General features: G+C 40.8%; 7 protein-coding genes across 7 annotated transcripts; 4 read left to right on the forward strand and 3 right to left on the reverse strand.

The window, feature by feature from the left end:
• Window positions 1-171: 171 nt before the first annotated feature.
• On the forward strand, window positions 172-5,112 carry ino80 (SNF2 family ATP-dependent chromatin remodeller Ino80; the record flags this gene model as incomplete). The annotated part of the gene is made up of 1 exon (XM_056181219.1): window positions 172-5,112. One exon carries the CDS (start codon window positions 172-174, stop codon window positions 5,110-5,112), a length of 4,941 nt encoding a protein of 1,646 aa, XP_056037085.1.
• Window positions 5,113-5,361: 249 nt separating this feature from the next.
• On the reverse strand, window positions 5,362-7,794 carry set2 (histone lysine H3-K36 methyltransferase Set2; the record flags this gene model as incomplete). Its single annotated transcript, XM_056181220.1, has 1 exon — window positions 5,362-7,794. One exon carries the CDS (start codon window positions 7,792-7,794, stop codon window positions 5,362-5,364), a length of 2,433 nt encoding a protein of 810 aa, XP_056037081.1.
• A 1,337-nt stretch (window positions 7,795-9,131) lies between these two features.
• spd1 (ribonucleotide reductase (RNR) inhibitor) lies at window positions 9,132-9,506 on the forward strand (the record flags this gene model as incomplete). The annotated part of the gene is made up of 1 exon (XM_056181221.1): window positions 9,132-9,506. The coding sequence occupies one exon, from the start codon at window positions 9,132-9,134 to the stop codon at window positions 9,504-9,506; it is 375 nt and encodes a 124-aa protein (XP_056037080.1).
• Window positions 9,507-10,794: 1,288 nt separating this feature from the next.
• Window positions 10,795-11,685, forward strand: snz1 (pyridoxal 5'-phosphate synthase; the record flags this gene model as incomplete). The annotated part of the gene is made up of 1 exon (XM_056181222.1): window positions 10,795-11,685. One exon carries the CDS (start codon window positions 10,795-10,797, stop codon window positions 11,683-11,685), a length of 891 nt encoding a protein of 296 aa, XP_056036897.1.
• Window positions 11,686-11,944: 259 nt separating this feature from the next.
• Window positions 11,945-12,886, reverse strand: mtq1 (mitochondrial N(5)-glutamine methyltransferase; the record flags this gene model as incomplete). The annotated part of the gene is made up of 1 exon (XM_056181223.1): window positions 11,945-12,886. One exon carries the CDS (start codon window positions 12,884-12,886, stop codon window positions 11,945-11,947), a length of 942 nt encoding a protein of 313 aa, XP_056036898.1.
• Window positions 12,887-13,660: 774 nt separating this feature from the next.
• rcd1 (CCR4-Not complex RNA-binding protein subunit 9) lies at window positions 13,661-14,506 on the reverse strand (the record flags this gene model as incomplete). Its single annotated transcript, XM_056181224.1, has 1 exon — window positions 13,661-14,506. One exon carries the CDS (start codon window positions 14,504-14,506, stop codon window positions 13,661-13,663), a length of 846 nt encoding a protein of 281 aa, XP_056036895.1.
• Window positions 14,507-16,266: 1,760 nt separating this feature from the next.
• sec16 (multidomain vesicle coat component Sec16) lies at window positions 16,267-22,179 on the forward strand (the record flags this gene model as incomplete). Its single annotated transcript, XM_056181225.1, has 1 exon — window positions 16,267-22,179. One exon carries the CDS (start codon window positions 16,267-16,269, stop codon window positions 22,177-22,179), a length of 5,913 nt encoding a protein of 1,970 aa, XP_056036896.1.
• Window positions 22,180-22,537: the final 358 nt, after the last annotated feature.

Genomic DNA, 22,537 nt, shown 5'->3' on the forward strand with positions numbered 1-22,537 from the left:
CTCTACTACACCACCGCCAACACACCTTCGACCTCGTTGCGCCTCTCTATCCGCTTCTTAGCATGGTTTACTGTGGCCAAGAGTGACAAGACAAATGGCTTCGATTCCACTTGAGCATTCAGGTCACCCACACGCATCGTCTTCACCAAACCTATCTTTCTCAAATGAATCATGGATCCGTCTAGGGAAATGTTTAATGGGACTCCTAGAGAGAGTATGGAGGGTGGAAATACTCCAGAAATGGTGGGAGAAGCAGAGTTTACGAATGCCCATGGAATTCCATACGGCGTGGACCCAAAGAATAAAAATTGGCAGGTTCCATTGTATTGGCAGCAACAAGGAAACGACTATCCAGGCAAAAGTCCTCAAATGGATTACGGTGCCTCTGATTATGAATCCAATGCTGGTTCCATCAGCCCATCCAGTGCAGCTGCCGGTCCTGGAAACCCAAGAAAAGTCAATCCTCATGTAGGACCCCATTCAGTCCAACCAAACGAATACGCCCGAGAATTTCCTTCCGACTCACCTTACTACCGTGGTGGTCCTGGTGTCTCTGGAATTGGCGAAATGGAAGGCCTTGCTGGTCAAGGCTCTGGTCCTCAGGCGAATATCTTTGGCTCTCCGACTCACAATAATTTTGTCCCTTTTCCAAACTATATTCACCCAAATCCTTCCAATCCAATGGACACTCCAATCTCCAAAGACTTGTACAATATCCCATCCCATTCCTCCAACGCTGTCTCCTCTGCCCCCGACGACCCTAATCCATCCATTTCCATGTCTCCTACTGCCTCATTTCAATCTCATCCCGCCCATCGTCCCTCTACTGCAGCTGGGTCTCCAGGGATCTCTGATTTTCCTGGTGCCCATGGCCATGAATATGGCATGCGAGCTAATTCTTCCGACCTTTTTGAAGAACCCGCCCATCCAGCCTCCGTGCATCCTTCGATCAGCATCTCTACGCTTCTTACAGGAAGCGAGGGTTACGACCCTTCTTCCCATAACGTTCTGTCCGAACAAATCTCCCCAGCCATGGCTCCTCCTTTAGACATGTCTTCTCTCCCTCACACCATGTTGCGTGGAGTCTCGCCCTCTCAAAAGCAATCTCCCATTCCGCAGACCGCCCACCCCCAAACTCGTCGTCGGTTCCATGCTGCCAACAACCCTCCTCCTGCAAGTCCTGCTGCCCCCATGTTGTCTCCTGAAGCCCCTTCCATAGATTCCGACGAAGTCCTTAGTGGCGACGAAGATGAGCAGCAAGCCATGGCCACGCGCTTTCATTATCTGCAGCATCTCCGAAACCGACGAGATGAAGCGGTTCATTCAGAGAAAAAGCGCCTTTTGGATATTCGTTCTTCCCTACACAATCGTTTTCTTTGGCGATATGAGGCTCGTTACAACAAACTTCATGCTCTTGAATACTCCCAAAACCACGATTGGGCCGTTCATCAAGCTATCCGAGAAGAAGTAGCAGCCCTCGAAGCCGCCAAGGTTCGTGCCGAAGAAGAACAAAAACGACGCGAACGACTCGAACTTGAGCGTCTTGAAAAGAAGCAGCAAGAAAATAGCGAAAAGGAGAGACAACTTCTCGAAAGTACCGAGCAAAACGATCCCCCTAAAGAGAATACGGACACTCATGACGATAATGTGAATGAGTCCGACGAAATTCCTATTTCCGAATCTAGACCAGAAGCTCCTCCTCCCGCCGAGCCAAAGCCCAAATCACGAAGTGAAGCTAGAGCTGAGGCCAGGGCGAGGATTAAGGCAAAGGCTCGTGCAAAAGCTGAGAATGCTGAATCTTCAAGTCAAGAGGACCCTGCCAAGAAAGAGGCCGCAAATGATCAACCGCCTAAGCCTTCCACCGCTGAGGATGGAGAGTCTTCACCCGAAACTCCTTTAACGAAAGCTTCCAAGGCAAAGAAAGCGAAATCTACAAAAGCTGCAGATGATCCAGCAAAGGCTCCCAGCGAACAGAAGTCAACGCCCAAGAAGAATGCCAGGAAAAGGCCCCACCGATCTGGCCAAACAGGAGAAGAAGATGCAAACATCTCAAAAGAGACAGCAGAGCAAGCTGAGAAAGCCAACACAAACACAGCTGAAGGTACTGCTGATGGAAAGGCTGCCGCGGCTACTCCTAGCAAGAAGAAGAAAACACTCGAGTCGATTCAATTGCAAATCATTAAAGATATTGCCAGAAAAGAAATTCCCAAAGTGTATAAAATGATTCAACAAAATCATTATAATCGTTCGACAAACGCTCGAAAAACCTCTCAACTGGCTTCCAGGGAAGCAAGGCGCTGGCAATTCCGTACTATAAAAAATAATAAAGATATGCAAACAAAGGCGAAACGCGCTATGCGTGAAACTATGGTCTTTTGGAAGCGTAACGAGCGTGAGGAGCGTGATACGCGCAAGAAGGCTGAAAGAGTGGCTTTAGATCGTGCCAAGAAAGAAGAAGAGGATCGTGAGTCTCGTCGACAAGATCGAAAGTTGGATTTCTTGATTACGCAAACAGAATTATACTCACATTTCGTCGGTAAAAAGAAGGTCGACAAAGAACATTTACCATCTTCAGATGCTCCAACCGCTTCTGCTAGTGAATTGAATTTCGATTCCGATGATGAAGAAAGCATTCACAAGTTGGCCGTCGAGAATGCTCAAGAAGCAATGCTACGAACCCGCGAACACTCCAAACAATTTGATACTAAACCAATTTCTTCAGCCAGTAGTAATGACGATATGAATGAAGGTGAAATGAACTTCCAAAACCCAACCTTGATGAATGCTGTTGATGTAGGACAACCCAAGATGTTGATGTGTAAACTAAAAGAATATCAACTGAAAGGTCTCAATTGGCTTGCCAATTTATATGAACAAGGAATCAATGGTATCCTAGCAGATGAGATGGGACTGGGTAAAACCGTACAATCCATATCCGTAATGGCTTATCTTGCTGAGACTCACAACATTTGGGGACCTTTCCTCATCATCGCTCCTGCTTCTACTCTTCATAATTGGCAACAAGAAATTACTCGGTTTGTTCCGAAATTGAAGTGTATTCCGTACTGGGGAAGCACCAAAGATCGGAAAATTCTACGGAAATTTTGGTGCAGAAAAAATATGACTTATGACGAGAATTCTCCTTTTCATGTAGTTGTCACTTCCTATCAACTCGTTGTGTTAGACGCTCAATTCTTTCAAACTGTTAAATGGCAATACATGATTTTGGATGAAGCACAAGCCATTAAGTCTTCTTCTAGTTCACGTTGGAAGAGTTTATTGGCTTTCAAATGTAGAAATAGACTGCTGTTGACTGGTACTCCAATTCAAAACACTATGCAAGAACTATGGGCTTTACTTCATTTTATTATGCCTACTCTTTTTGATTCTCATAATGAGTTTAGTGAATGGTTCTCAAAAGATATTGAAAGTCATGCTCAGAGTAATACTCAGTTAAATGAGCAGCAACTTAAGCGATTGCATATGATTTTGAAACCATTTATGTTACGAAGGGTGAAGAAAAATGTTCAGTCAGAATTAGGTGAGAAGATTGAAAAAGAAGTTTATTGTGACCTTACCCAAAGACAAAAAACTTTATACCAAGCTCTTCGGAGACAAATATCTTTCGAAGAGTTATTAGAAAAGGCTATTTTGGGAGGGGATGACACAGTCGCTAGCATTATGAATTTGGTGATGCAATTTCGAAAGGTTTGCAATCACCCAGATTTATTCGAGCGTGAAGATGTGCGGAGCCCTTTAAGTTTGGCAACATGGAGCAGATCAGTATATATCAATAGAGAAGGCTCATTTCTGGACGTGCCATATAATACCCGAAATTTTATAACGTTAGAGATTCCACGACTAATGTACAAAGACGGCGGGCTTTTGCATGTACCGAGTTCGGGAAGTCGAGCTGGTTTCGAAAATAAATTTTTGAGAAATCTTATGAACATTTGGAATACGGAGCACCTTCACAATACTTCGACATCTAGTGGTGACAATTCTTTTTCTTGGATTCGGTTTATTAATGAATCCCCCTCTTCTGTTAGTTATTCTGCTCGTAATCCTTTGTTAAGTTTGTTGGAGGAAGGAAGTAAGAATATTGTTTCCCCTCAAAAATATCAACTGCGACAATCCCAAGCCCTTAATGACGATTACTATGACAAGCATAAAATGCTAATATTGCCCGATAAATCAACTAGAATCAGATGTTTGGGTGAAGATGCTAGCTTCAACAGTCCTATGCACAAGCTAACGAATGTCGTTCAAGAAAGCGATTCTCAACTCGATTTGGTTTTATTAGACTCAGTTTTAGTTCAAAAAGCGACTGCTCCTCCAGTGGAAATATATTGCCCCGGAAGCAGACAATTTGTGCACGATCAAGCCATGTTTATTAGAGACCCTATTTGGAGTCACTATATGTATCAGCCGTTGAAGAGCGAAGAAGATAGTATAATTTCTGATCCAGCCATTACGGTCCTACCGCCACCTCGTGACCCTTTGGTTCCTTCATTAGGAGTTGCAAAAAGCTCCTATTCATTTATACGTGTTCCTTCAATGTCGCGATTTATTGCCGATTCTGGCAAGCTGTCAAAGCTTGATAAGCTGTTGACTGAATTAAAGGCTAATGATCATCGTGTTCTTATTTATTTTCAAATGACGAGAATGATTGACTTAATGGAAGAATATTTAAGTTATCGTCAACACAGATATTTGAGATTAGATGGTTCTTCCAAAATCAGCCAACGTCGTGATATGGTTTCGGAATGGCAAACACGTCCTGAACTCTTTGTATTTTTGCTTTCTACTAGAGCAGGAGGCTTGGGTATAAATTTGACCGCCGCGGATACAGTTATCTTTTATGATTCGGACTGGAATCCAAGTATTGACAGTCAAGCCATGGATCGAGCACATCGTATCGGTCAACAGAAACAAGTTACAGTGTATCGCTTTATTACTACAGGGACTATTGAAGAACGAATTTTGATTCGTGCAAAAGAAAAAGAAGAGGTTCAAAAAGTTGTCATTTCTGGTGGAGAAACACTTCCAACCAAACAAATGGATCTTAAAGGTAACTCACGAGAAATGGTATCGTGGTTGTTGGAAGAATAATTTATTTAATGAAAATACACAGTACTTCATTTTTAGGTGTCTTGTTAGTTATTATCTTTGTTTACCGTTTACATTAATCGTACCCTTCGCTTGGGGGCTATGATAACAATGGTCAAATAATATTTATAGAAAGTTCAAATTCGTATTAGTACATGTTTATTTATATTAAATAACTTCAGGCAAAAGTAAACATTAAGCTCTCAAAATGAAGTGAGCCATACATATTCAGATTTTTTTTGGTACGAGCCCTCATACAGGCCGAAGGCGTTTTGTTGAATCATTTTCATCTGTTGGCGAGTTGGAGCGCTTCAAATGACTTTCGACAGTATTGGGCGTTTCTGAAGGGCTACTATGATCTCCCCCGCGTTCCATTACTGAATTAAGGTATTGGAAAGCCCATGCTTTCAATTTGGACTGTTGAGAATCAGACAACTCAGTAGGAAGAGCTCGTTCTTTTTTATTGTTAACGAGTTGTATATGTTTTTTTAACATAATTTCGGTCATTTTCTTGACTCGAACTTTGAATTCTGATTTTCCAAGCTTCTCTTGATATCGTGCCGTTTTATTTGCAAAAAACTTCGCCAATTGTGATTTGAACGAGAGTGCAGCCGGTGAATGCGAGAGCAGATGGTGCTCCTTAGGACTATTTGACCTATCATCTTTGTGGGTTTGTTTTCGCTCCTGTTTTTTGGCTTGCTTTTTTTGGGCTTCTTCGTAAGCTATTCTCCTTTTTTCTTCCTTTTTCTGCTGTTGCAGTCGTTCTTCTTCTTCTTCTCGTTCTTTAGCAAGCCTCTTGTGATTTACGCTATCCATGGCGGCAGATATAACTTGGCTCAAATCAATTTTTGGAGTAGCCGGAGCGCTAGTTTTGGTTGGTTCAGGTTCATTATTAAAATTGCGAACGTCCAAATAAGAGCTACCATTTGACATGCGGTGATATTTGTGAAGCGAGGGACGCTTATGGTATTGGCCTCTTTGAGCAGGATATTCTTTTTTTTTTTCGAACCTGCTAGAACTCCTACTTTCACTATCGGACCGATAAATTTTTGGCGAATTGTTGTCTAGTTCTGGTGTATCTTCCTGCTTTATAGGAGAAGCACTTTCAGAATTCGTTTCCGTGTTGATTTCCTTATCACCTTCATCCTGAGACGGCTGTGAGGTGACCTTTCTCCTAGGAATGCGATATGCCAGTTCTAAAGATGCCCATTCATTCAATAGGTTTTCGGCAGCCTTCTTCACTTCTTCGTTGTCTGAATGGTCAAAGACCTGGTTGACCACTGGCTCGATATTAGAATCTTGTATTTTGTTTCGAGTAAGCCGAGGCCAATTTTGCATAGTAATTAGACAGCGAATGATGAATTCAGGATCAAATTTAAAGTTGTTTAAAATTGTTCCAAAAATATTATAGCCATGCAGAGCAATAATGCATCTGCAAACAGAGACATCGGTCGTCAAAAAAATCCTTTCCATCAGTTTTCGAATCAGTGCTTCATCTTTAGTTTGTAGAAGGACACCAACAACCTTTGTAGCGGACTCCGGTGATAGGGGAGTAGCCTTAACCTCTTGAATTAATTGAGCAAGATCCTCTACAGCGTTTTTACGGCGTTGTTTACGATTGAATGAACTATCCCTGTTTTCTTCTTCTGATAACCCAAGAGCTTCACGAACACTTTCAGGTAATTTCGATTGTGCTTCAGTTTGAGTCTTACCACCAATATAGCCCACACAACAAGGTTCACCGCAGTAGCAAGGCTGTGCTTGAGCGCCATACCTGTCAACGTTGTAGTCAAAGGTCAATTCTTCACCGCGGAGGATATCTCTTTTGCTAAATATACCCATGCGAAGTTTATCACCAACCATCCATTTATCCACGTAGCAATTCGGGTTACAGGAATGGTTGCAAAAGCGTGCTAATGACCCCTTTTTCGTTGCATCTATATATTCACCTTTTTGAAGCATCATAAAGTAAAAATGCTTGATGCCTTCTTCGTCATACTTGACCATGCGTTTCCGAAACTTCTGTTCTGGAATAACCTCACCGATGTACTCGTATATAAAAGTATATCTTTGAAGATCCGCAATTGCTCGGAGGCCAAATCCTTTCTTTTCGGTTAGAAAAGCGTCCACGGGAGCAAATTCGCGGCGTTGGAATCGTTGATTCCTACATTGAGGTCCGCAAAAGCAATTGTCGTCTGTGCACTCAATAGAAGTCATTCGATTGATACAGTTGGAATCGGGGCCACAAGCGATGTTAACACCATCCATCCATTGAGGTCTACAATCACAGGTCATTGCCTCATTTTGAGGAGGCTCACCAAGATGTCCAGAATAAACGCATTTTTCAATCTCTTCAAACGTGGACAACGCTCTTTGATTTGCAGATTCTAAGTGAAGATACAACTGAGGAGGATTTACCTCTCGAATGGAGTCGGCTGGCTTTGAGGTTTGTGAGGAAGCATTGGATGAAGATGATGAAACCTCGGGCGAATTTGTGTCTATTAAGGGAGAGCCAAAGCTTCGACTTTCAGAAGATGGTATTGCATTGGATGGTGTCTCACTAGGATTTTCATTTTGGTTTGGTTGTATTGAAATTGAAGTTCTGGACGGCGAAGAAGAATCTGGCTGTTCAGACACTTCGGTGGGTAAAGAAGGAAAAGTTGAAATTGAGGAAGTGGTTTGCATGACAAATCGGCAAGAAGACAAATATCGAAACCAGGACTGGGAATAAAAAGAGCGTGCGAGAGAAAAAAAAAAAAAAAAAAACTGTGATAAAAAGATTCTTTATAAATAAACTTAATGAACTTTTATAGAAGAAAAAGAATTCCAAAATTGAACAAGCTTAAATAGAAGCAAGGACAAACAAAATTCGATAAGATCAATAATAGACAAATTGATCAAATACCTTCAGTTATAATACGATAAAGACCCTATAAATAAGAAAACTTCATCTATGAGCCTGTATTTTCAAATGAGAAACAAAGAAAGAGAGAGATTCGCGCAAATTTACAAAGACAGGCTGTTTGCACTAGTGTTGTAAAATGGCGCGTCCGAACGCGTCAAAAAGAAACTGATGAAAAAACAACCACTCTATTCCTTTGTTTACTGTGATTTTTTAAACAAACATATACAAATCGTTTGCAAATCACAATTCTCGTTTTTTAAGGCTGTTTTTGGCGGTCCTTCACTCTCCTATACTGGGTAACAATTGTTGTCTATGTAAACAGTTGAAAACGTTCAAGTCAGTCAGGAATATTTTGCACAGGAGATCACTCTTTTTGCGGACTGAAGTAGATTTTTGTATATAGACTGTGCCGACCTTGCCAAAATGATTCCGTTTTTGTTAGAAATGGTGGTTCACCACATCACCGACTCTGAATTTACACTGAATCATCTAGGAACAAAACAAATTCCCTATGTGTCTTCCCGGTGGTAAACTAAAACCAGAATTATAGGATTGAATGAACCCGTTTCTGCTTTGGTTGGGAACTTTTTTCTTTCCCAGGAGTGTCCGTTTTACTCGTGAATGAATATTCAGTATTACTACGTTTTGTTTATGGTAGCAAATGCATGAGTCGGCATTTTTGAGTTTATGAAAATCAGCGTAGCGCTTTTTTTATTTTTTTTCTTTCATAACTTGACATTATTAGCATCCGAGCGACGCTTCTGTTACTTTATTTTGTGGAGGATGAAATTTCAAAAAATTGCATAGGCCAGTTCTGGTGAAAAATCAAAAAATCAAGTTTTTTTGAATTGAGTCGAAACCTCCTCGAACTAGATTATCCAACCAACTTTGTGAATTTCTACTCATTCTGTATTATTTGTATTATGAAAACTACAGCAGATCTGTTTCTTTTTGATTTGTTTTAATTGTTTTGCTTCTTCTATTCTTTTTTTGTTTCGGCAAACATTGTGACTTGTTTCGTAAGTAGCACCAAAACGTCACAACCACCAAAGAACATACTCCTTCCCAGAACCATACCCTTTGTAAGGCTCGTCACTCTTTGATTGTTTGAGAAACAATGCATTCTAGCAAGCGAACCATGACCAGCAAGGCTCATATGGAGCCAGAGAAGTCTTCTCTGAGACCTGAACTTCCCGAAGATGTCCAGGGATCTTTAATGGACGTGGGCATGCGAATTCGTAAATCCGTGTCTACTGGCTACAAGTCGAAACAAACTACCTTTCCTGCCTACAATCAACCGTTGTATAATGGCGTGGCTGAAAATATTGCTTTAAAAAATACTGCCTTTTCTTTCGAACCCAATGGTGTGAAGCGCTCGTATGAAGACACAATTCCTAACTACAACTGGGCGAATCCTCCTCCCGATTTTGAGGAACCTGAATGGTTGAAACCTTTTGATGTTTTTATGGAAGGTACAAATGAACGTCTTTGAGTTTTCTTTCCTTTCTCACCAATGACAAATTTTATTGTTGTTGGTCATTGTTTGTTAGTTTTCCTTGCTTTTCTAATCATTCGAACGCATGTGTGTTTTTCTTTCTTTCTTTGTATTATATGTCCGTCTATCATTTGTCTATCTGACTGTTTGGGGTCCATATTTTCGTAATACTTTTATGGTTGGAACGAACCCCGTTATTAATTTAATTTCCCCCTTTGTGCCCGTATTTGAACGGGTATGCTAGTTTTATTTTTTTTCCATCGTGAATGGCAATTCTTTTTGTTTGGAAACATAGCATAGCAATTGCTAATATTGCTGTTGATCTCTTATGTTGTAGGAAGCCATAGCCTGCTGGGTGTGTTGGTTGTAGGATTTTCAGCTCAAGTAGCAATAAATGAGTGTTTTCTTTCATACTACAAGGGTTTTCCCAGTGCAATGTTGCTAGTAGTGAAATAAGAATTGCTTCTATCGTACGCACGGTATGGAAGATTCGTAGAGCCAGAGTAAGATGATGGATTTTACGGCTGAAATCCAAAAGAAGCGCAAATTGCACAGCGTGGTTTTCTTTCAGTTTCTATTATTTGCAGACAAACCTGTATATCCTATGAAACCACCTTTGTCCATTCCTAAATACAAATCCATAGAAACCCCATCTCATCCAACCTACAGAAAGCCATAGGAAATGAATGGTTTAACTTGTTTAATTGTACTTTCCGGACCACACCACTAAACACTCATGCTTCTCAGTTTTTGAAACCATGAATGCTTTTTCTTTTGAAAACAGGAAATAATTTTTAACAGAAAAAACTAGTATCAAAGTGTTTATAAGAGATTCTACATTGTTGTTATTGATTTTATTTTATTTTATTCTATTCTGTTATATTTTATTTTTTTATTTTGATTTGTTTATTTGTTTACATCCGACAGGGTATTTGCCCACGTCCTTTACCCGGAGTTTTACTCACACTGATTATCTCCAAGGATAACTGATACGCCCAAGGTAACCTAGAGATGTACCTCACCCTCCCCCTCCGTCCTGATTATAAAAACAGAAAGGTACCCAAGCGACAAAACTTGTCATCTACCATCGCCACGAAAAAGAGTATTTTCGTGTTTGAAAGGAAAAACAGGAACCATTAGAGGATTCTTGTGCTAAATTTTTGGTATTAGAAAAAAAAATATTGAAACTAGGTGGAATTGTTTCAATCGACTTTATCTTTCCTTTTTACTCTTATAACCTATTGTTGAATCTATCTTGGAATTTGTACAACTTTAAATTAACAAAATGATTTCTGAAACTAAGGGATCCTTTCAAGTCAAGGCTGGACTTGCTCAAATGTTGAAGGGCGGTGTCATTATGGATGTTGTAAACTCTGAACAAGCTCGCATTGCTGAAGCTGCTGGTGCTTGTGCCGTCATGGCTTTGGAGCGTGTTCCCGCTGACATTCGTGTTCAAGGTGGCGTTGCCCGTATGTCTGATCCTACTATGATTAAGGAAATTCAGGCAGCTGTTTCTATTCCCGTCATGGCTAAGGTTCGCATTGGCCATTTCGTTGAGGCCCAAATCCTCGAAAGCATTGGCGTCGATTATATTGACGAATCTGAAGTCTTGACTCCCGCTGATGATGCTCATCATGTTGAAAAAGCCAATTTCACTGTCCCTTTCGTATGTGGTAGCCGTAATTTGGGAGAGGCTCTTCGCCGTGTTTCTGAAGGTGCTGCTATGATCCGTACCAAGGGTGAAGCAGGTACCGGTGATGTTGTTGAAGCCGTCCGTCATACCCGTCAAATGCAAGGTGAACTCCGCCGCGTCAAAAACATGGCTCCTGAAGAGCTATATACCTTCGCCAAGGAAATTGGTGCCCCTATTGATCTTGTTCGTGAATGCGCTCGTTTGGGTCGTTTGCCCGTTGTCAATTTCGCTGCCGGCGGTGTTGCCACTCCTGCTGATGCTGCCATGATGATGCAGCTTGGTTGTGATGGTGTCTTTGTTGGCTCTGGTATCTTCTTGTCAGGTGACCCAGCTAAGCGTGCTCGTGCCATTGTTCGCGCTGTTACCCATTATCAGGATCCCAAGATCTTGGCTGAGGTTAGCGAAAACCTTGGTTCTGCCATGGTAGGTAGGAGTGTTCAGTCTTTGGAAGAGAAGGATAAGCTTGCTACTCGCGGTTGGTAAACAACAAATGTTTTTGCTTCTATTGTATTATAATTAGACATCTACCGATACTTATAATTCTAATTTCATAATCTCCTTTTTGGTCTGTTTCTCTTTTAATTGTTCCAAAATAGTCTCAATATTCCATAGAAAACGCAATGTTTTAATTAATTTTTGTTTGCCTTTGTGCACATTACAAATCATGCTTCTTGTTTGTATTCATATATTGATCTTTAGTAGAAAACATCCATCCGTGTCTGATTAAATATCAAACCTTTAACTATCGATTTTCAACAATGCTTTTGGCATCAATTTCCTTTCGCTGAACAATTACTGTGCGGTCCAAGTTCGCAGAGTCTTTCCAAATCGTAGCATCAAAGACGCTGCCTGAGAACAGATTCTTGACATAGTTGGCTTGTTTAGAAGAACCAATTTCAAAAGCGAGATATCTCAAGGCATCTTTCGTAAGGAATGGGTCCTTCAACAGTTCAAACACATAAGACGCAATGACTTTATAAAACTGATTACCGTCCTCTTGAGCTACAAGCGCATGTCTTGGCTCGTACCTTTTAACACTTAGGTCCGTGTTGGTATGAAACTCGGTTGGTGATATATACGGTGGGTTGCATAAGACAACATGACAATCTTTCAATAAATCAAACATCGCTTTCTGTGCAGATAAAACATTGATTTTGTGAAATTGAGTATCCAGCGTAGAGCTGTCGTGCTTGCAAGTAAGCAGGTTTTTAGCTGCTATATGAAGAGCTTTTGAGGAATTATCGACAACATGGAGATGATGAGGACGCTTGAGAGACGTCGAAACATAGCTGCTAATGCACCCGGAACCTGTACACAAGTCCAAGATGCGTATGGGATTTGGAACCGACAACGAATTCAACAAGGGAATCGTCCTCTCTACCCATTCCTCTGTCTCCCATCGGGGAATCAGAACTCCTGGTCTGCATTGTATATCTAAAGAACCAAAGGGTTGTGTTTGTAATATATACTGTAATGGGTATTTACGACCACGAAGTTTGCAGGCTTGTATAATTTTTCGTTGAATTTGCAGTTTACTGTCTTTTGGACAAAGTTCCCGTAGCTCTTGACTGATCCATTTCCATTCTTGTTTAGCCTGTTCGGTACTTTTGGTTGCTCGATATAAATCAGCTAAGAATCGATTGTTTTTCAAAAAAGTTTTCCATTTTAATTTACGTTGTAACATGAAGAAGATTCATTGATTCCTTCAACATGAGGGTGTCTATTCTTACTTATTGACTGTCTGCCACTGCTAGGATATATACATGCATGTTCATGAAGGAAGATGAGGTTTAAGAGCATGTGAAAAACGAATTGGATTCATTCAATTTAATTAGATTTACAAAAACTAAATGTAACGCAGATGAAAAAAATAAAGAAAACAAACATTCTTGTTCAACTATCTGCAATGATCAGACAGTAAAATCAAGGATCAGAGAAAATGAAAACAATAACACAAGTTATGATAGAATTAATAAGTCCTCTAAAAAAACGCAGTTATTACTGTATATCGCTTAAAATACAATGACAAAATGAGTGGTTTGTTAAGCACTCAACTGTCAAGTTCTTATGTGCGTCTATCAATGAAATCGTAAGACAGAGCAGGGCAGGGCAGACGGTAATGCTCGAATTATTCCGTGTCATATTCGTAGTGGTCTAATTAAAAAGCGAACAAGAAAAGGGCAATACAGTTCATACGAAAAGAACGACAACTTTTTTGGATTTACATAATGTCAACCTCTTAAGCTTTCCTTTCTTTTAATAGATTAAACAAAAAAACAAAACATCTATCACCTTTTCGTAAACATTAAAGGTTAAAGAAAAAACGTAAACAAGATTTAGAAGAGCGTTGAAAACTTCCAAAGAAAAAGAAACCAATAAAAATTAAATAGAGATAGAGCAAAAGGGACAATGTGGATTATTAAAACAAATAAAAAATTCTAAAGACAGCTGAATTTTTTTAAGGATTCACGACAGCGACGTCAGACAAATTGATTAATAATTGAGCCAAACACTTCTTGGTGTTATGGTCGTCTTTTAAGACATGGGCAAAAGTGGCATCACGGAGAGGTTCGGGCAAGCAATGGCGCAAAGCTTCTCTTGCACGAGGATTATCACTTAAACGAAGGTAGCAGCGAATGACATGCTTCAACAAGCGAAAAGCAAAAGAATCCACAAGTTGTAAAACCATATTATTCAGTACGGAAGCAACGGCATAAAAGCGTTCATATGTTTGGCAAATGTATTGCAAGCCAACATCATCGCAAAGGAATTTTTGGACGATGAAGATGGCAACTGTTTTGGAGAGCTCAGAGCCGTTTTCCATGATACGAAGACACAAAGGAATAATTTCAGTAGAAAGAAGAAAATTGATGACTTCGGGAGAATCGTTTTTAACGAGGGCACCAATGACACCTAAACTAGTCAACCGAAGGTATTCAAACGGTTTGGACTTGGATAGGGTATTAAGAAAAGGGTACAAAAAGAGAGTGATGTGAGCATTCAAAAAATGAATTCTTGTTTCAGGATGAGAGGCGATACATTGCAACAAAGCTAACGCATTACAAACACGGTTCGATGTCGGCCCTGTCAAGGTAGGGGGATTAAGGAGTGGGTAGACACTGATAATTTCTTGTAATAACGCGGTCATAACGCCATAAGAATGCCAAAGAATCAGAGCCAAATCTTCGTATTGCTCGCGTTTACGTGATAATTCCACCAGTGCTTGTTCGCGTTGTGTACCTTGAACAATTTCAATAATCCATTCGTAAACAAGAGCTGGTTCATAAGACGTAGGGGATTCCATTTTTATATAAAATTATAATAATAAGTAAGCAACTTAGTAAAACGAGTTCCTTTCGTGGAGAGGAAGAATATCAAATCAGATCCTGTCCTGCAAAATCTACCAATAAATACAAGACACAAACAAGGGCAAGGGCTGCTTTTTGATGCTTTATTCGTACAGATGTCGACCTCACAAAATTCCAAAGAGAATAGAACAACACGGATTCTTCTTTTACTAATAGACGGTTGTAAATAAGAGCATACAAAACGATCCTAGTGAAAAGAACCAGGAATCCAATAAATATATTAATTTAAAGAGTATAACAATTCTCTAAAGCAAATGCAAATTGTTTCTCCTTTTTTTGATGCTTCTGACACCTTGAAAATGAGAGAATATGGGTATTTTATAGAAAATGGTTTTTTTTACGTTTTAGTTGTCGTTGCGGAAGGCAGCCTTTCTTTCATATCCGGCAAATGGCAGTAAAGAAATACGGATTGTGAAGTGAAGTGAAGGGTGCAATAAGAATAGCACGCAATACCGCGTGCGATAATAAATAAATAAAATCACAAAATGAACAAAAAAAAAAGAAAAAAAAAGGAATGAGTCTGTAGGTAGTTTTAAAACTTCTTTTTCTTTTCCGTTGTTTTTATTGTAATGAAAAAACCAACCCTGTCCATCGACAATTTATATTTTCCTATATCGACGCGTAGTTTCCTTTAAATCTATACATAATCGTAAAGGATACAAATATAAAAAACTTGTTGTACAAAGTATCATGTAGAAAAGACGAAAAAAAAATTTTCATTAAGGTATAAAAGGACCACCGATCCCTCTCTTGTCGCGTTGAAAGTTGACACCCATCGAATTTGATTCCTCTTGAGCTTTTTCAATTTGCATTGATAAAGGAATTGAATACGATGGGGAGAAAAAGAGTCCTTTTCTCCCAAGCGTATTCAAGGTTCACCTACCCTTGGATTCCCCGTGGAAAGGCGACATATCGTCTAGCTTACATGTTGATAGAATATAATCTTACACGATCATATAAAAATATAAAATATGGGTTTATAAGAACTTTTAGAAACAGTAGTAGTATTCGTAGGAATGAGGCTTTTGTAGAAAGAGGCCTGGTTCATAGAGGCCTGGGTTCTGTCATGAAACATCTTTGTTGCTAGTTTTCCATGCGATTGACGGACGGTTCATTGCCAAAAACTCTGCTGTTTCCCTTACCATCAAGTGAGGAGTAGTGACAGTTGTCAGACTGAGGCTGCCTGAGTCTTTCTGTACTTGATTCGAATGTGAATGTTTATCGATTCCCTTTCCACTGACAGACATGCCTTGGTCATGGTACCATGCCATACACAGCTCTTTTGCAGACGGCAACATCATTATATAATATTAGTGTATAATATCATACAAGTAAAATATTTTTTTAGAATAACCTTGATAACCCAATGGTCCTGGTTCGAATCCCATAAAGAACACATTTTTTATAAACAACTGGCGCCATAGACATTCCTCTGTTCTTTCACAACAAACGCAGTCGGATCGCCAATTTCTTTATTCCTGTATTGATAATACCAAAGGAGCGTTGCTATTTTTTGCTTTCTCTACAAATTAGTCTTCGGATGGCACGTATTTACGGGAATTTAAAGATCACCGTTCGCTAATTCCCTACTCATTTGTTTCCTATATAATACAAACGTTTTGCTTTGGATAAAAAAGAAAGCTTATAGTAATTCGTCTTCCTTTATTTTTTTCTTTTATATCTCAGATTTGATCCTATGAATGCTGAATTGACTTCCAACAACAAAGGAGAGTCTGCGCCTTCAGCAGTTCAAACTGATTCTTCCATTGAATCAACCCGGCCTGAGTCTCTTCAACAAGTGGATGATTCCAATAAACTGATGCATTCTGCAACAACCCAGGATGAGAAACACCAGTCGTCCGAGATGGATCAACCAAACGCTTCTGCTGCCTCCTCTTTGAAGGATGTAGAAGAGAATTCTTACGCTCATGATCAGGATACCATACCAACTGCTATTGATGAGTCTGTTCCTAGCCAGGATCCTATAGATGTTCATACGCAAGATGACATCGAGACAAAGCCCAGCGAGCCAGAGCCTTTGTCGAACCAGGATCCTGTAGATGTTCATACGCAAGATGACATCGAGACAAAGCCCAGCGAGCCAGAGCCTTTGTCGAACCAGGATCCTGTAAATGTTCATACGCAAGATGACATCGAGACAAAGCCCAGCGAGCCAGAGCTTTTGTCGAACCAGGATCCTGTAAATGTTCATACGCAAGATGACATCGAGACAAAGCCCAGCGAGCCAGAGCTTTTGTCGAACCAGGATCCTGTAGTTGTTCATACACAAAACGACACAGAGACAAAGCCGGACGAACCGGACTCTGTGCAAGAGCAGGTCGAAGTTGAGAAAGGTGAAGTGGTTTCGGTTGTTCCATTATCGAGGGATCCATCTGAGTTGGAAACAAAAGTTAATGAATTGGAAGAAGCAAAACAAGACACACCACAGAAATTGGAGTCAGAGGACACTCAATCACAAAATACGAATGTCAATGAAGCTAACGTCCCAAGAACAGCGGCTTCAACTGGTGAACCTGCCAAGGAAGCTTTTACTTCTTCTGCTGACAACCGTATCTCTGTGTCCCATTTGTTTGCGAATGATGAGCCTTCCAGTTTGGGGTTTTTTGACAACCTCGTTCAAGCTGCAGACTCTCATCCTACTGCGGATATGGATAACAGTGACAGCCTTTTTGGCGAATTCAACCAAGGTTTTGAGATTAATGCGCAAGATGAAACCAACTATAATAACTATAATGACTCCCAATTCCCACCTACAAAGTCAACCATGGAAGCTGATTATGACCATCCGGTTTCTGCATCTACGGAACCAGTTTTATCATCGTCTTCAAAACACTTGGAGATGGACTATCGGAACGAAGAGCTAATGGTTCCAAATAATGAGCCATTCAGTGAAAATAACTTTGACAAGGAAGCAACTGGTGTTTCCACTGACGAAGTACAACCTAGTTCAAGTGAACTCTTTCGTCAGCAATCTTCTGAACCAACACCGGCAGCAAACCAAGATCAGATAGATGAGACACCTGTTTTTCACGATGATTCCCACAATAGATCCAACATGGAAACGTCTCATCCAGAGACGGAAGAAACTGCAGATCTCTTTCAGAATAATCCAGAAGAAGAGGATAGGTTTTTCAGTGAAGTTTTACAACCTCACGAACAAGCTCCTTCCACTCAACCAAAGGATCACGTTGCTGATCCTTCTTTGGATGTTTTCTCTTCCTTTCAGCACCCTCCTGTGGACGAAGATGCCGCCTTGTTCAATCAATTCGCCAACGATGATGCACCCTTAGGAGGATTGCTGGAAAGCAGCAATACAAACGATAATGAATTGATAGATGATTCCGAGTTTTCTTCATTATTGGATAACTTTTTGAAACCAGCTGCTCAACCGCCTGCTTCTTCCTATATCCCCACACAACCGAAACAGTTGCCAACAACACCATTACCTCCATTAGATACTACAAAGCGTTCGTCTTCCCAGAGTTCTAAGCCTTTCGTTGCTTCCAAAGAAGGTTATAGCTCACCATATGACCTTCCTGAAGAAATTGTCCAACAGGCTCAACAAAAGCGATCTGCCACTTATACTTCTGCTCGAAAAGCTGCTCAGATATCCGCATCAAAAATTAGCTCCCCTACAGTGAGTAGTTTTCAAGGGCTAAATGCTCCTCCTATTCCTCCAGAAACTTCGGTTCCACTTAGTACCACAAGACAACGTCCTAACGTCCCTCCAGCCCCTCCTGTTGTTAATACTCTCCCCGCTACGAATCCAGCTCGCCCTTCTGTCACGCAAGCACCTAGAACAAATGATAATTCTTATGGAACTGGGAGGTATACTCCTGGTTTGTCTAGCGAGATGCCTTCAGCAGCTCCAGTGGTTCCTATGCAGGAAGCAAATACTTTGGAAACAAAGCCTCCTTTAGCACGAAATTATACGAGATCTCCATATGCTCCTATAGTATCTCCTAAAGAACTCCCACATGTTCAACAGGCGCCTCGTGTTCCGGTTTCTTATACTCCGGTTGAGACCCAAAAGCCTTTGGCTTCAGTTCCCAATATTCCTCCACCAAGCAACCAAAGAGAGTTGCAAGCATCTACGATTGATGGCTCCGCTGTACCCTATAACCCGCTGACAGCAGCCCAGTCAAAAGTAGGTTATTCGCCATCAGTAAAGGTTGGAAGATCATATCCTAGCGTTCCCGATTTACAGGCCTCCATACCTCCTTTCGAACATTTCTCACCATTTATGAACGGGAATGAAATACAGTCAATTCGAGGAAGCACAGCACCACCACTGTCACCTGCTCAAGTTCATCCATATACTCCAATACACGATACATCAACTCTTAATAAAACAGACCCATCATCACTTAATCGAGGATACAACCCTGAAGCTTTCCCTTCAGATATTCCCGGGACTACCCTTCCTCCGACCGAGCGTCCTATTTCTCGCACAAGAAGTCCAGTTCTTTTTCATAGGGAAAGTATACCAGATCGGCCCGCCACTGTTTCATTGCCTGCTAAGCAACATTCTGATATTGAAAGAAAGAGTTTGAGTGAGATGCAGCGAGAGCCCAAATTGGCCGAGAGCGCTAATTCATTGTCCATTGAAACTAGGATTGGCAACAGTTATTTGAGCGCTCACTCAGCTCAACCATATTCGAACCCATCGCCCCATCCTTTAGATCTACGATCTAATATCGCCGCATCTGTTCCTGTATCACCGAACTTTTCTGCTTCTAAGCCCATTAAGAATTTGGTTTCATCTGATGAAACGTTACAACAGCAAATAAATTTAATCAGGTCGAAACCAAAGCCGATTATAAACTTTGGCCCTTGTGGAACAGTGATAACTTCTTTTCCAATATCAAGTCAGTTTTATTCTGTAAATGGAACAAGGGATAATTTCCAGCCAGGGCTTTTGAAGCTTCAAAGCCTAAATGATTTAATACCTCCGGAAAATGACAATGTTATTAAGTTCCCTGGCCCATTCATAGCTTCTGGTGATAAACTTGAAAAAAATGCCAAGAATGCGGCAAAGGAATGGATTTCTAAATATATAGAAAATTTAAAGTCAGGAATAACTTATTCATCTTCTGATGATACATCTGAAATAGAAGACAAGCTATTATTGCTTCAAACAATGGAACAGCTTCTCAGCATACCGGATATGTCAACTTTCCCAGAAAGTCTACTTAAGATTCTTATGCCTGGGTTTGAGAAGCCTGCTCCTTGCAATACTGCGACAACTGTACAAGAATTAATTAGTCCAGAGAGAAGCGTTGATAGTTCTCCGGTGGTATCATCGGGGAATACTACAGGCTCCTTTTTAGAACGCATTTACAGTTACTTACTAATTGGTGACAAGGAGGAAGCACTCAATTTCGCTTTACAAGAGAAACAATGGACTTTTGCTTTGCTTATTTCCTTCGCATTAGGGCCAAAGGTTTTGGAAGGTACAGTAAGAAGTTTTGCAAAATCTGAAGTAAAAATGGAGATGTTGAAGCCGGGTGTTGGTATAAATCTTCAGTTAGCATTACAGTTATTATCTGGAGCTGATGCTGCATCAATGTCTGAATTTTCGAGTACATCGTCTTTATTAAATCTATCTGCGCAGTCAGCTACTACGAATGCATTGGCTTCATGGAAGGAGTTGGTTGTCAATATCATTTGCAGCCAATACAAAGATAAAAATAATGCATTAATTGAGCTGGGCAAATTGCTTTTACAGGAAAAGCGAATTTACGCTGCTCATTTGGTGTTCATGTTGACATTTTCTTCTGAAATTTGTTCACAGCATCCTCAGTCCTTATTTCACCTGTTGGGCCTTCCTAAGGATGGAACTTTACCTACCCGTGAAGAATTATTAGACAGCATTCAGCTGACTGAAGTTTTGGCTTTAATCTATAGTATTCACACCGATCGAGGTGTGATTACGTATCCCCATTTGATGAATGATCGACTTTACCTTGCTACGACGTTGTCCGAAAGAGGCGAGATCCATACAGCTAAAAAATATTGCGAATTAATTGGGACTTACTTGAATAAGGCATCCAAGAAAGGATCGACTTTGGATCCTGCTTTCATTTTCGCTGTACGAGACTTGACCCAACAAATTTTTGAAAATAGTTCCAGTGAAGACGTTACTACTTCATGGTTGGGTAGGACTGTGTCAAGACCGCGTCTGGATAACGTGCTTTCTTCGTTGGGTAGCAAGTTCAGCAAGTTTGTCGCCGGAGAAAATGATTATGACATTTCGCGCCCAGCAACCGCAAATGATGGACCGTTTGGAAAAGTAGCCGCTCATCAAGAAGCGACTTCACGTGCCGGATCTGCAATGGGATACGGAAATAATAATGATTTAAGGCCTTATTCATCTGGAATATTGAATCCTAATGATATGGTTGCACACTATGGCATGAGCCAAGGAAATGCTCCATATATGAACAGATTTGAACCTGCGGGTGTAAGCAATGAATATCCTTATGTGCCGGCCTCAGCCTTGCAAGAACATCAGGACAACGTTTCCAACCTTAATTTGGCTGCAGATTCTGAAATATCTTCACCGGGACAAATGCAGGCTCAGCTAAAAACGAAACAGCCACCAGTTTACGGAGAAGATTTATCTGGCCCTCAATATACTCCATTCGCACCACCTGTCCCCACTCAGGGTGCTTATGTGCCGCGCACTTCTGTTGAAGAAGGTTTTGGGACAGGAATGGAAGGGGAACCTCTGGAAAGTCCTTACCGATACAAGGCTCCAGTTCCTGAAGTTTCCACAGCTCCTGTTGTGCCCCAGTATGCGCCTTCACAGTATGCTCCTATAGGACAGACGAACGAAGCGTCGCCGTATGCTCCAATAAATACGAACGCATACGTACCGAAGGTCCCTGAAGCTGAGAAAGAGCAGAATCCGATGGAGAACTTGACTACATCCATGCAGGATTTAAGTTTTAATCCTGATCGAAGTGAGCAAGCTAAAAGAGCGGCTGCGCAAAATGTTGCAGAGCTCGTAAAACGCGAAGAAGAAGAGAAGGCAAGGGAGAAAGCCGCTGCTTCGGAGAAAAAAAGCAATAAGAAGGGATGGTTTTCGAAGCTTTTACGCAGAGATGATAACAAGGAGCAATCATCGGTTTTCCAAGCCAAATTAGGGGAGAAATCACATTTGCGGTATAACAAAGAGTTACGACGATGGGTGAATGAAGATGGTTCAGACTTGAACAATCAAGTGGCACCACCTCCACCTCCTCCAAAGGTTATTCCAAACATGCCTATGCCTATTCCAACGCAGGCTGCGAGTGAAATGGCACCTCCAAGTGTGCCAATGCCAATCCCAAGTGCAACAGCTACTGCTGGTGCGAATCTGCCTCCTGCTTCTGTTGGATTACCACCAACTTTAGGATCCGGTGGTTCACCTGGCTTGCCGAATATCCCCGCCATTCCTCCCATGAGTCGTACAACTCCAGGTGCAAAGACGACAAGTGCTGATCCCTTGGAAGACATCTTACATTCTGTTCCTCCTCCGGCTACGGGCCGACGTGGAAAAGGTAAGACAAGTAAACGATATGTGGACGTTATGAGAGATACGTAAAAAGTTACTCATGCGGACTTTTCTCTTCTATTCCTTCTTAATTTTGAAAATAATGCGTTAGAAGGAAATGGATTCCATTACGATTTCTAGAATGTATAACCTCTATTCTTTATGATTATCATGGATAGATAATGATATTTACGAAAGTCTATGGTAGAAAACAATAATTTCGAAAAGATTGAAGGCAAACATTCAAATGTGTAAGACTAAACATCTATCAAGTCATGGCAATTGATAAAAGACGCTAGCTGCCGTAGAAAACAAATCAAACCAGCCAAGGAATTGAAGAAAAAAGTGACGATACAAAAAGTTTCCTTCTAGTTGACAAGAATCTTTTCTTTTTCTTTTCCTTTCGGTT

The sequence above is a fragment of the Schizosaccharomyces osmophilus genome, chromosome 1, assembly GCF_027921745.1.
Source record: "Schizosaccharomyces osmophilus chromosome 1, complete sequence".
In the NCBI taxonomy this organism is placed as follows: Eukaryota; Fungi; Ascomycota; class Schizosaccharomycetes; order Schizosaccharomycetales; family Schizosaccharomycetaceae; genus Schizosaccharomyces; species Schizosaccharomyces osmophilus.